Source organism: Periplaneta americana, chromosome 4, assembly GCF_040183065.1.
Source record: "Periplaneta americana isolate PAMFEO1 chromosome 4, P.americana_PAMFEO1_priV1, whole genome shotgun sequence".
NCBI lineage: Eukaryota > Metazoa > Arthropoda > Insecta > Blattodea > Blattidae > Periplaneta > Periplaneta americana.
The window spans coordinates 172317674-172331575 of record NC_091120.1 but is presented as its reverse complement, the minus strand read 5'-3'; the positions used below and the strand labels follow the sequence as shown (position 1 = coordinate 172331575).

General features: G+C 36.0%; 1 protein-coding gene across 2 annotated transcripts in view; it reads right to left on the bottom strand.

Moving 5' to 3' along the window:
• Positions 1-13902, bottom strand: part of LOC138698435 (E3 ubiquitin-protein ligase TRIM33-like) — a 185656-nt gene that overhangs the window by 53222 nt on the left and 118532 nt on the right. For both annotated transcript variants that reach the window (XM_069824342.1, XM_069824343.1), the window contains exons 5-8: positions 12170-12280; positions 11832-12026; positions 11510-11622; positions 8732-9366 (exon numbers count right to left, since the gene is read on the bottom strand). In XM_069824342.1, the coding sequence (XP_069680443.1) occupies positions 8732-9366; positions 11510-11622; positions 11832-12026; positions 12170-12280 (1054 nt within the window). The remainder of the gene's footprint in view (positions 1-8731; positions 9367-11509; positions 11623-11831; positions 12027-12169; positions 12281-13902) is intronic.

Genomic DNA, 13902 nt, shown 5'->3' with positions numbered 1-13902 from the left:
AAGATCCAGAACCAATGACAGGTCAGATATGGCCCGCTTAAGCTTTTACCAAATAAAAACCCAAACAAACCAAACCCAAACCGTCATCGATTCCAGATCCCACGAAAACTCGCCCCCTACCTACCTACATTTGAACTAGTTTTTACTAGTTGAAACTGGTTTTGACAGATTTCGGTTTTAACGATAACAAATACACCAAAGAATGGATGGTATCAATCAAAATGAGCAAATTTACTTGAGCAAAATGTGTTCTCTGTGCTATGAGGCATTTTTGAGGATTGCCAATAACAAAAGTTTCTTGTGTCTGCAGACAATTTGCTCAGTGACAGAAGAAAGTTTTACTTCACTTATTGCTTCCGTTCATGTCTGCGACAAGTTGTCTACACTTACTAGACAATAATTTAATTCAATGAAGATAGAATAATCAGGACATGATATTCATTTTTAACTGCAAACCAGTCGAATCAAATCGAATTCCAGGCAGGTTTTGTTTCATCATGAATATTTAATTTATAAAAGTTACAGCAGATAAAATTAATTATTATTTACTTAATTTCTACTATTACTACCACTACTACAATACTATAATCCTCCACGGCTGCTGCTGTTATCATTTCACATATTTCACTCAATATTAGAATATAGAATAGAATATTAATATAAGCAACATGCTGTCTGCATATAAATCTGGGAACTACTGATTATTAAACAGATGAAGGTACTATAACATACAAACTCCCACAAACATACCCATGCATTCATTCATAAAACGAAAGTAAAACAAAAAAGTGTACATTAGAAGTAAACAAATATAAACTTTCAGTGGTACTCCACATTCACATAATGCAAGAGATACTAGTCAAATTCTATCAGTTGGTGTAATCCTTGCATTTCTGTAAGTTCAGTACTTATATTTGTAAGTTTGTTGAATTATTCTCACAGTATGATTTATAGAGGTACATGCTTGGTAAACTCTATAATTCATTCAAAGATCGGATGCATCACCTACTACAACATAAAAACAGAGAAACTTTCCAACTTAAATCATGCAAAAGTATTTCACTTTGTATCAATAAAAGCAATACATTGGTGTTTTAATAACTCACATAACATGCCAAAGCAGTGCAGCCAGAGTTGATCTATAAATGTTTTAAAACGCATGCAGGCCTTACGTAGCTAACTGATTCTAGTTTATAAATACAATGCCAATCTTTTTATTTATTTTTTTCTAGAGATGATACGTTGATACTATTGATACTCAAAGAGATATCAATCGATATTGATATCTCTAATTATGAGCTCAATACTTTTTCGATACTTTATTAAAACAACAATTTCTAATTTGTTACAAGTAGCACATTTTATACTGGTCACAAGAAACACGTGTCTCATTCATAAGCTTTTAAATAATAGATAGTAAGTAATGGATGCACCTATAAATCTGGTCCTATAACAAAAGTAACTCTCCCTATTTGCAGATGGTTTGGCGACAATATGTGAGCTCCAAATTTCTTTAAAATCACATTCAAGTGCAATAAAATATGCTGAATTGCAGTTTGGGGTAGATATTTCTGAACGTGCTTTTACAGTAATTTATAAGACTTTCTGTTTTTGCCAAAATGTCAGTTAAATTAGGATTTAACTGTGTCACATACTTTTATTGTGTGTATTGTGGACAGATAATGGTAACTACATAGCACAATATAGTTTAATTTAACCTACAGGTATTCAAGTTTTATTCATTAATATTAATACATTATTATTTTGTACTTACTCTAGGGTCTCTTCAATATAATTGTGAAGGCATAAAATTTCTCTTAATAGAATATACAGTCCGTGAGTAAGGAAATACAGATATATTTGTATGATATATTAACACTTTCAAAATAAAAAAATGAGTTATTTTTGATTTGATAAAAGAATATGAAGGTAATGAAGTGAGTATTGAAGTATCGAGTGATGACACTAAATACAAGTATCGGTATTGAGAAAATTTGGTATTGACCCATCTCTAATATTTTTTATTTACAGTCTGATCCATTTGGGTATGGATAATATTAATTTATTATTATAAAGCTATTATGATAGTAGGAAAAATTTCTTGCTGGCCTATACTTGTTTATCCTCTTCAAAATGCTCCCCTTCACCAGCTTTCTGACCGGTTTCTCGAAGATGTGGATAAGTTAATTAAAAGTTCGGTGAAGGAAATTTTATGTTTGCCAGGAGACACGCCCGACGCGATGTTGTACACCGAACGTAAATATAAGGGTCTCAGCCTTTTCAAAGCTCAATGGGAAGCATATTTACAGCATCTCAATATTTGCAACACATTATTGAGAACCTCGAATCCTCTTGTCGTTTCTACAAGGAACATAGCAGCAGAAAAGAAAGTATGTTCCAGGAAGTTAAAAATTCCACCTGAAGATCAGGATATAAGTAACATCAATGTCCATAAACTACGACAAAATCTTAGGAAACAAGAGTACGACAAATGGTGTGCGCTTCCACATAAAGGAAAAGGTGTTATTTTATTTCAAGAATATACTCCCGGAAATAAATGGATTTTTTCTAAGGAGGGTCTATCTTCCTCTGAATGGCGGGACGCAATTAAGATGAATGCTAACGTAGCACCAGTGAGAAGTCTTCATGGGAGATCCTTGGACGGTTTCCGTTGCAGATACTGCAACGAGATTGAAACCTTAGCACACGTCCTAGGATCCTGTCAGCATGGAGAACTCCTGAGAAATTCACGCCATCATAACATCCGAAAACTAATAGCACAAGCCCTTAGAAACAAATCCTTCGAGGTCCATGAAGAGGTGCACTGCGTTGCGTCTGAAGGCGGCGGAATTAGAAGAGCGGACATCGTGGCTCTAGACAAGACTAATAGTAAAGGCTTTATACTGGACCCAACTGTTAGATTTGAGATGAGCCAGACCCAACCATCAGAGGTCAATAAAGAAAAACAACAAATTTATAAGCCTACTATTCCGTATTTTCGAGAAAAATATCAGATGGAAGGCACCTGGGAAGTACATGGTTTAATGATCGGAGCGAGGGGCACCATCCCACGATCAACTGTAAACACTATCAAAACATTTGGAATCCATGACATCATTCCAAAAATAATTACTTCAACCATTAAAGGGTCTGTGGCAATTCTGAAAAATCATTTATACGGAATATCATAATACCCCCCCCCCTTTTCTATTCGTTAGTGTGTGATTGTTACAAATATATGTAAAAATTTATTATTTCTTAAACTTAAGCTCCTAGTTCACATTTAAATTTGGCTCATCTATCTTACTGTAATCATTACTATTCTTATATGTGTGTTATTCTGTGTTTTTGGCAACCCAGGATGCCTGGGCAGACTATTTCTTGAAATAAATTATATATGATTAAAAGATGGGAGTTTCCATATATTACAATCAACAACGCATAATCTGAAAGGACAAACGAAAATTGTACATGATTAAAATGCCTACTACAAATCAACAGCGGGCACAATGTGTTCTTTGGTATGCGAAATCTGAGAGTGTTAAAAGAGTTCAAAGGGAATTTCGACGTGAGTAAGATGTGCATAATGTACCTAAATACGATTCCATAATGTTATGGTATCGAACATTTGTAAAAACAGCTTCTGTGTTTAAAAAAAAAAAAAACAGTACAAGAAGCAGCTATCACTTGGCTTTGTCGACCTGGTTGGCAAGTGGGTATAGTGCTGGCCTTCTATGCCCAAGGTTGCGGGTTTGATCCCGGGCCAGGCCGATGGCATTTAAGTGTGCTTAAATGCGACAGGCTCATGTCAGTAGATTTACTGATATGTAAAAGAATTCCTGCGGGACAGAATTCTGGTACATCCGGCGACGCTGATATAACCTCTGCAGTTGCGAGCGTCGTTAAATAAAACATAACATTTTTCTCTTGGCTTGGCCCCCAAACTCCCCAGATCTAACCCTCCTGACTTCTTCGTGTAGGGTTTTGTTAAAGACATAGTCTATTCGCAGAAACCTAGGAACATTGATGATCTGAGAGTAAAAATTACTCAAGCTTTTCAACAAATCACCCCTCTTATGTTACAAAGGACATGGGCTGAATTGCATCACCGTTATGAGTTGTGCAGGGTGCGCAATGGAGGTCATGTTGAGCTCTGAGGAATCTCCCATCTTTCAGTGTTGTATGCACAAAGTTTCAACAAATGAAGTTCAGTAGTAAATGTTTTACAGTATTTTATTTTATCCATACTCAAACAGATAACCCTGTATATGTAAGCTTGTTTCTAAAAGAGGCGTGATATTATACGATATCTCGGCCAAAAGAACTTACTCCTTGCATTGTTGGATACAATTTTTTTTTAAAGAAATGACTTCTTTATAAACTTTTAAGTAAATGCTCAGAAAAGGCACACACCAAAAAAGTGAATACAAATATAATTTTGTATGTTATTTATTTTATATAAATGTTAATATGAGGTACATTATTATTATTATTATTATTATTATTATTATTATTATTATTATTGTCTATGTTTATCACGTAAGTTTACTATTTAAAAAAGGCTGTTTACAGTCACAACCAAACTTCAAAACCCCTTATAACGGCAATTTCAACTCACATCAAAACCAGACCACCATTTACTCATCTGCGAAACTTTGCAATGTTGACCCCTCCCTATATGAATCAACTCTGGCTGGTCCAACTTTTGCTACATTTTCACCTACATAAATTAAAAATATATGCAGATAATCTTGCGCTGGAATCATGTCTTATAATCCAATTATGAGAATGAGCAACATTACAGTTTAATTAATGTATCATTATGAGAAAGTTTATGATTTATAGTAAGGTGAAAAAGACAAACAATAATAATTCACTACAAACACCACATAATCCTGCTAGCATTATGTTTAGTTTCTGAAAAGGAAGTAATAATCAGAGTTGCCAGATTGAGCAAAACGTAACTTTACTTTCCAAACTTCACTGGCATCAATAACTGTTTGCCTATTAAACCAATTCACATGAATGCCACTGCATTCTTATCAAATATTTTATTTTATTCGGAAATATTCTATTTTAATGTCCAGCTCACAATGAACACTTACTGTTTACTGTAAGTTATTCTGTTCTTACTCCTTATGAAATGGAATCTAACACTGCAATGAATGACATTTTCTGATAGTGTTTTTCATAAACAATACATCCCATAATTTACAAAATTTAAACAGAGTAAATAAGTCATAACACTTATTTACTCTGTTTTCATCTTTTCATCTTGAGTACAGTGTTAAATTGTGAAGTCCGTCATTACTCATTACTAGGGAACGGATTTCAGAGAGAGAGAGAGAGACGGGGAGGGAGAAAGGGGGAGTGGGAGAGGGAGGGGAGAGAATGAGGAGGAGGGATGGAAGGGAGGAAGGGAGGAGGGAGTGAGGGAGAGATAGGGAGGCAGGGAGAAATAGGGAGAGGGAGGGAGAGAGAGAGAGAGAGAGAGAGAGAGAGGGACAGAGAGGGGGAGAGCGAGAGGGGAGAGAGAGATTGATTTAGGACTTTATGAAATCCAATTTAGGATTTTTAGGAGTTTAGATAAAAATAACAATTGAGAATTTTTATTTTAGTAAATATTCCATTTTAGGTGGAATTTATGTACAAAGAACTGGTGCTGACAATGAGTGGTACTAAACTGAAGATTCAAATTCTATAAGTGAAAAAAACTGATTGGTCAGTTTCATTTCGCATAACAGGGGTGCATTTGCGAAAAGTAATTTGTAATCTCTCGCCTAATCTGAACAACCTACCACCTCTTTTATGCTAGGATGGATTATTCCAAAAGAATTTCGGTTCTAGGAAATTAGGTAATATTTTCTTTTCTCTCCCCCCTTCTCAGACCAATATGGAACGAACTTGCCAGAATAATGTTGGTCTGCAAGAGATTTTATTATTATTATTATTATTATTATTATTATTATTATTATTATTATTATTATTATTTTTACATTTTTAAAAAACATTTTGTAGTTGCTTTTTTTTTTTGTAATTTCTGCATTTTTAGTACCAGTGTTTTTATTTTTTATTTTAAATACTGTACATGCAAATAAAAAAAAAAAAAACGTTTTTTAAGGCACATGCACATAGTTTTTAGGCATCTATAGGACTTTATGGTTCATTTCGGCATTTTAGGTCCTATAAAATTTTAATAGTGTATAGTGTACATGGAACTTACAAATATTTTAATAACATACATCTAGGAAATAGCAAACAAAATAGATACAGAACTAGAAATCCATTCCCTACTCATTATTATAGCTATGTGAATGAGTAAAAGAGAAAATTATTTCAGAAAGTATAGAAAAGATGCTGGAGGGGCAATTGGTAAGCAATGTATGGAATTTACATGTGAGCAAAACTTGCATTTTCATATGGTGGTACAGTACTGTGTTATTTTGTTTTAGACTTGTTAACCGTAAATACGTATGAATGACAGATCAATAAAAAAGTTACAATTACAAATAGTTGATTCCATTTTGTGAATAGGGACGCACTTCACAAATAACAATCTTTGTTGTAACAGATTAGTAAAGACCAAAAAATAAATAAATTTAAAATCTAGTATTATTTAAGAGTGCAAGAAGAACTAACGAAGAAAAGACCAATGATTCAGTGAAAACTGGATAAATTTACTGAGAAGACAAAGGACGTTCCCTGCATAAACATAAGTGAATAAAGTTCTACTGTAATATTGCCATTTTTGTGCTTCGCTTGTGGTGAAACAATTAATAGATTGTTGATTTAGTTCTTTGTCCTTTTATTAACTTAAAATACAATTTTTTTCTTTATGAATATACAGGGTGTTTCACGAAAATTGTGTCAAACTCTAGGATCTGATTCCTGACATCACTGTGAAGAAAAAAGCTCATATGTGCATGTGTCCATTTTGAATAGTTTTGGGTAAAATCAAGGTTCTCTCTTCTGTAACATGCATCCTTGTGAACTTTTCTCCCTTTGGACATCTGGAGCTGTGTGTGTTACAGAACTGCTGATAGCAGCGACACTAAGTCTCATGGCATTACAGTCAGGATTAGAGATAATGCAACACCAGTACAACATAACTACCTAGCATCCGAACAACGAAAGTTAGGGAATGCGGCATGTGTGGTTCATACTCTGGCAACTTCATGTATTGCTGCAAAAGGAGGAGGTCTCTGAAAAGCGAGTTTAATACAGATTTTTCAAGTGGGTAATAATGTGAATGTTCTTTAATGAATTTATAAAACACACTGTACCATTCTCGTTAAATAATTTAAATGCTTAAACCTTCATAATTTCCACGTTTATGTTTATCATTCAGGAGGGTGTAACTCAACTTAAAAAATATAGCATATGTTTACATGAACTTTTTTCATTACAATGATATAAGAAATCAGATCCTACAGTACGGCACAATCTTCGTGAATCACCCATTATTTAAACCTGCATTCACTTTGGTGATTTTGGGCTGTTTCATAATCATAACATACAATTCTGATGGTCAGGCTGCCCTGATTGGAAACAAACTGCATTATGATGAGTATTCAAAAAATCTGACAACACTGTTTTAATATAGTGAAACCTCTCATTTACGGACATCGAAGGGACATAACAATCTATCCGCATCTGGGAGGTGTCCTTTATTGGGAGGGAGGCTCCCCAAACTAACAGTAAATTTATAATATGCATTATGTATCCCTTTATGCTTTAAATTAAATGTATTACTGTAGTTTAATTCTAAAAACAGTGTATTGTACTACAGTAAATTCTTTGCAACTTTGAACTACAGTAGATAAAACTGTAAAAGAAAATCACAGTACTGTGCCTTGCAATTTTATTCTATGTCTACAGTTATGCAGTATTGTAATTTACAGTTTTCAACTTAACCTTTACATTCAGGTGCCATGTCTCTCGAAACAGAACCACTGATTGAAGTGAAGAGAATAATCCTACTAACCCAATCATGTGTCGAATACAATTTCACGATCGTGGAAACCTTGGACCCATCAGACAGGTTAAATTTTATGACTTTGTTTATCCACCCGCTACCAGCTAGCAAGGGGTAGCCGGCTGGGCTAGTGGTAGCCTAGGAGACCCTTATTGTCGTCTTTCATATTTCTGTACAGTTCTCAAAACTAAATTTTCCATTTTTGTAACACATTAGGTCTTCAAAACCAAGTTCTGTCCGCAGTTAGGAGGTAAAACAAGCTTTAAGACTGTGAAACAGCTGTTTGTGTCCGTGTCGTCTGAGAGTGTCAGTAAACAAGAGTTAAATTTATCATTATTTCTGTATTATATTAGTTGGGACATAAAAAATCTGTCTGTATTTGAGGAGTGTCTGTATCTTGGGGGTGTCCGTAAGGAGAAGTTTCACTGTACTTCAAGGAAAAAAAATAGCTGTCTACTCCTATAACGTGAATGTGTATGAGTCTATCCTTCAAATCCTACAACTTTGTAAGGATTTCATTACAATATTGTGTTTCCCGCATCATGTCCCTTTCCTATTTCATGGCATTTGTAGGCATTACAAACTATGAAGATGATGATGATTATGATGTACGAGGAGGTAGAAGAATCACATTGTGGTTAAAAAGCTGGATCTTTCACAAGTTCACATTTTTGTTCCAGGCACAAATTCATATGCCAAGCTACAGATACACTACTTAACTTCAGCATCCATGTGCATAGCATGAAAGAAACTCACCTGCTGAGGAGGAGGTTGGGGTGGTGGCTGCTGCTGTTGTGGCATGTTGCTACCTCCATGTCGAAGCAAGTTCAGGTTGCGAGACACCTGTACGCCAACCAGGCAACTTGTATTAGGAGGTGCCAGTTGCTGATGAGGTTGGTGAGGTGAAGGTTGATGGGGAGATTGCTGATGAGACGGTTGATGGGGAGATTGTTGATGAGGAGATGGTTGATGGGGAGATTGTTGATGAGGAGATTGTTGATGAGGAGATTGTTGATGGGGAGACGGCTGATGAGGCGAAACCCGACTGTTTGGTTGTTGCTGAAGATGTGGAGACACCCTGTTTGTTTGCAGAGGATGAACCCCTTGTCCCTGCTGTGCCACGTGACCCTGGACCTGCCCTCCAGAGTGGTGGTTTGGATGAGTGTGTGAGCTGCGCTGTTGCTGCTGTTGTGGGGTTAGTGCCTGTTGTTGTTGCGGTGGCATTGGTGCTTGCTGTTGTTGTTGTTGTTGCTGCTGCTGCTGTTGTTGTTGTTGGTGATGGTGGTGGTGTGGATGAGGATATGGTGGAGGAGGATGACCTGTCGATAAGGCAGTGTTTGGAGAAGTGTAGATGCGGCCATCTACAACAATTCCTCCAATGTTTGATACAACTGAAACAAAACACGAATCTTATTTCAGAAATAATTCTGGCGAAAGCTGAACTGGTTGTAAATATTTTGGTTCGTGAAAGTTTAAAGTAGGTCAAATCAGACAACATGCGTAAATTAAATCTAAATCTGCCTTCAAGTTACTTGCCTAAAGTTATGGAAGAGGTGCACATTGGACTAAATACCAGGACTTTTGTGATCGTCACAAGAAAAAGAAAAACAAGAAGCAGCAAAGGAGAAATAGGGGCAGAAGAAGAATAAGAGAGGGAATTACATAATGTAAATGTAACCAAAAATTTAACTATTTGTCTACCATGAGAAAAAATTTCGGAGAAGTGACTTACTTCGATAGGAGTTAATACTCATTATTCCTCTCACAAATGGTGGTGATAAATGGGGACTGGTGGTTTCATTCATCATAAGTCATTCTCGTCATCTCATAAGATGTGTTCTGAGTGCTATTATTTTAATCAGGGTTGAAAGAGAAAAAAAAAGTATGCACAGAGCGACATAGACAAACTCCATTATTAGGCAGTTTCTTCTCAGGCAGTGACCCAACCAATTCCTTTTACTCTTCCTGATCAGTTTCAACATCATTTTTTCTTCACCCACTCTTTCCAACACAGCTTCATTTCTTAATTTGTCTGTCCATTTCGCACGTTTTATCCTTCTCCATATCCACATTTTAAATGCTTCCAGTTGTTTCTCTTCACTTCGTTGTAATGCCCATGTTTCTGCCCTATACAATGCCACACTCCACACAAAGCACTTCACTTAGTCTCTTCCTTAGTTCTTTTTCCAGAGGTACACAGAACATGCTCCTTTTTCTATTAAAAGCTTACTTGGTCATTGCTATCCTCCTTTTGACTTCCTGGCAGCTGCTCATGTTACTGCTTACAATACTCCTCAAGTATTTGAAGCTGTTCACTTGCTCTATTCTCTCATTTACTATTCGCACGTTTACCTTCTGTATTTTTCTTCTGACAACCAGGGCCTTCGTCTTGTTTGATTTATCTTCATCCCATATTGCTCACAGCTGTCATTTAGCTCCACTAGCATAAACAAAATAAATTTAAGCATAGCATATTTTGATAACTGCTGTAATGGTAGCTTGCATGTGTACCATGCTTGATGCATGCTTTACTAGGTGACTACTTTATCCTTTAGTTATTATTAGATAAAGACTGGATAAACCATGATGAAAGATGAGTGGAACAGAGAAAAATTCTCATATCATATGATAAGCGAAAAATAATCACTTTGTGATTTAAGACGGCGCTTACTTCATCGAATCCCAGCCACTTAGTCACTCATAACGATGCACCTCTGCACATGTGGTGGGCATTGTGCCACTGTCATACATCTATGACGCAGTGCATGGGGGCAGGTCACTAGAGGGAACCCAAGAGGTGGAACTTAAACTGAGAGGATTCGATCCGACATCGGGATGGGAATCTGGTGTGGCTTAGTGGATAGAGCATCAGCACATAGAGCTGAAAACCCGGGTTCAAATCCCGGTACCGGAGAGAATTTTTCTCTGTTCTACTCATCTTTCATTATAAGATGACGCAGAATTTCTGTACGGGAATATCATATGTACTTCGGTACATCATAATAATATTGTAAACCATGTTTTCTCAACCATAAGTACACCACGACCACCCTAATTTTATTTAAGTCGGTTATTTAATGACGCTGCATCAACTACATATTGTTATTTAGCGTCTATCAGATTGGTGATAGCGAGATTATATCTGGCGAGCTAAAGCCGAGAATTCGCCTTATGGTTGGGGAAAAACTTCGAAAAAACCCAACCAGATAATCAGCTCAAGTGGGAATCGAACTCATGCCCAGAAGCAATTCTGGATTGGCAGGCAAATGCCTCACCGCTCATCTTAATACTTACTTATTTATTTTGCAAATGGCTAGTACATGACCAATGGAGTCACTGACTAAAAAAAAAAAATAATAGGAAAGTTGTAGCTAACTGAAATAAGACATCTTCATCCTGGCTTCCCAGTAACGGTCAACTTTGGAGGAGGATTGGAAGGCTGGCTCACCTTAATATAGTGGATGTTATTTTTAGGTTAAAATGCATATAAATCTGGATGCTAGATATTAGTTAATTCTTAAAATGTTATTTTACCTTTAATGAGATCAGGTAATTTGTCCATAGCTACAGCAATTCTGACTGGAATTTCAGGGTTTGGAATATCAGCTCTTCTACTTTTGATCCTCTGAAGATGATTTGTAACAGTCCTGCAAAAATATACACACAGTTCTCATTAATACCGTATATTAGGAAGGCATATAAAGAATAATAATCCTAATACAATGAAATCTAATACAGCATATTGCCACAGCATAATTCAAGAGAATGAAAATTATAATCTACTTTACAATAACTGAATATTTATTCAAACCATAGACAGCTAAGCTCCCAAAAAATAAAAAGCAGGACTTCATACCTTTTGCTATAGAGTAGAGCCATATCACTGCCTTTGTTCAATGCATTATTAACGAAATCAATGCAATGATCAGTAAGGTTGGATAACTGCTCAAGAGCAACTTTCTTCTCCTTCAGAGTTTTCTGTTTCGCATCACAGACTTCATTCAGTTGGAGCACCAGCTGTTTACCTCGTGAACTAATTGCATTCGTCAACCTGATAATAAGTATAATATTACTATAGTTACTATTTAATTCAAATACAGAATTAAGCTAAATATAAGAAAGGAATATGTATCTCTCTGATGCAGGCAATTAAACGCTTATACTTAGAAACATCATAGGGCTGAGCATACTTACTTCACAACCATAGCTGTGATTTCTTTTACTAATGCTTTCTTCTTTTCTACAATGAGCGACTGACGATCATCTATGACTTTCATGGCACTTGTGAGAAGAACCCTTTTATAACTGTAAATTAAGAAATTGATTACTGAAGATTATAATTTATCTTAAATGCACAACCTTTGACAAAGAATCCTGACTTAGTCGACATTGAAGAGGTTATACAAGATTTAAAATCTGGGAAGGGAACTTGAAAAGATCGAGTTTTCTCTAAACAAATTAAATTTCATGGTAACACCCTATTGAAAAGGTTTCATACTCTTTATTTTGCGCACGCACGCACGCACGCGCGCGCGCACACACACACACAGAGGGAGTGTTCAACACTAAATTCAGCTTTTTTGGTAACTATGCACTGTGACATCAGAAACCTTTACCTTTGTACCATTAACTAGGAGTGCCTGCTACTTCAAGCGGTTATCTGCTCATTCCTGACTTACAGATTCCATTCTCTGGCTAATGTGTTTCAATATCTGGAAAGTTTCCCTACTCTTCTGGGTTAATTATGGTAGGTAGTAGACATAATAGACAGAACAGATTAGGCGAGCCTTCCAGGTTTTCATAAACTTTATCACGAGGATGGAATCTGTAAGTAATTCTGTAATGATGGAAGAAGTTAAATCCAAACACACCATTGCAAAAGATATAAGTTAACAATGAACCAATCACTCATTCTTCAGTATACAATTCGTTACATGTAAATTTTCAAGTGGTCAGTTTTTCATTACTATTTCTCTTACCAGTACTATTCCAGAATGCCATGGAATTATAAATTTGTTAAAAAGAATATTTGTGGGTTGCAGTGAAGAAAAAAATCAAACATGCAGTTTTTAACATGAGAAAAATATTGTTACTGGGTTATTTTCAATAAATTTGTATCTTCTTCAACAATAAATCAGTATCCAATAGTGTACCATTTCGATTATAGAGAAATTAAGAAAATGAATAAGTAGGCCTACTGTTCAACTTTCGCAGAAATGCACGGAGCTGTCTAAATTATATATATACTGTACATGGGCAGATCTCTAGCATCAGAACTCAAACTGACGTCTCCATATGATCCCTATGTCAGAAAGAAGCTCTGCCAAATGGGTTATACATCAATGAATTCCTTCTGGGAAATAGTAGCTACTGTTAAAACAATGGGATGAATTTAAAATTAATATTTTGTTAAATTCGATAATTTTTTATGTGGGAGTGGGGGGGGGGGGCACTATGACCCAGTACTGCGACCTTTTACGGTCTATTTCACTAACCCTCAAGCTAAGTGCATTCCCAAACCCACATCTGCTGACTACACTGAATTTCACTGCATACCAGGTTTTGAACAAGCCATCGAATTCGTTCCTAGGCCAGCCTTCTTTGTGTGTCGCCAGCCAGCATTTAGGGAATGCTATGGAATGATAACAGAATGGAGGAATGCTGACAGAATGACGTAGAGTCTAATATGGGGAAACGGGAAAACCCCGAGAAAAATTCCAATTGCGACCTTATTCGCCACAAGTGTTATTTGAATTTTTTTAATGAAAAATCCTGGGTTGACCAGGACTCAAACCCACTGCGACTACGTCTTTATTAGAGGTACAAACGGAAAAAGCCACTTTTATGTGTAACAGGAACCAGTGACGTCATGCAATAACAACATATCTACAGTAGTATTGATGTCAGATTATGTAACGTTAAACAAA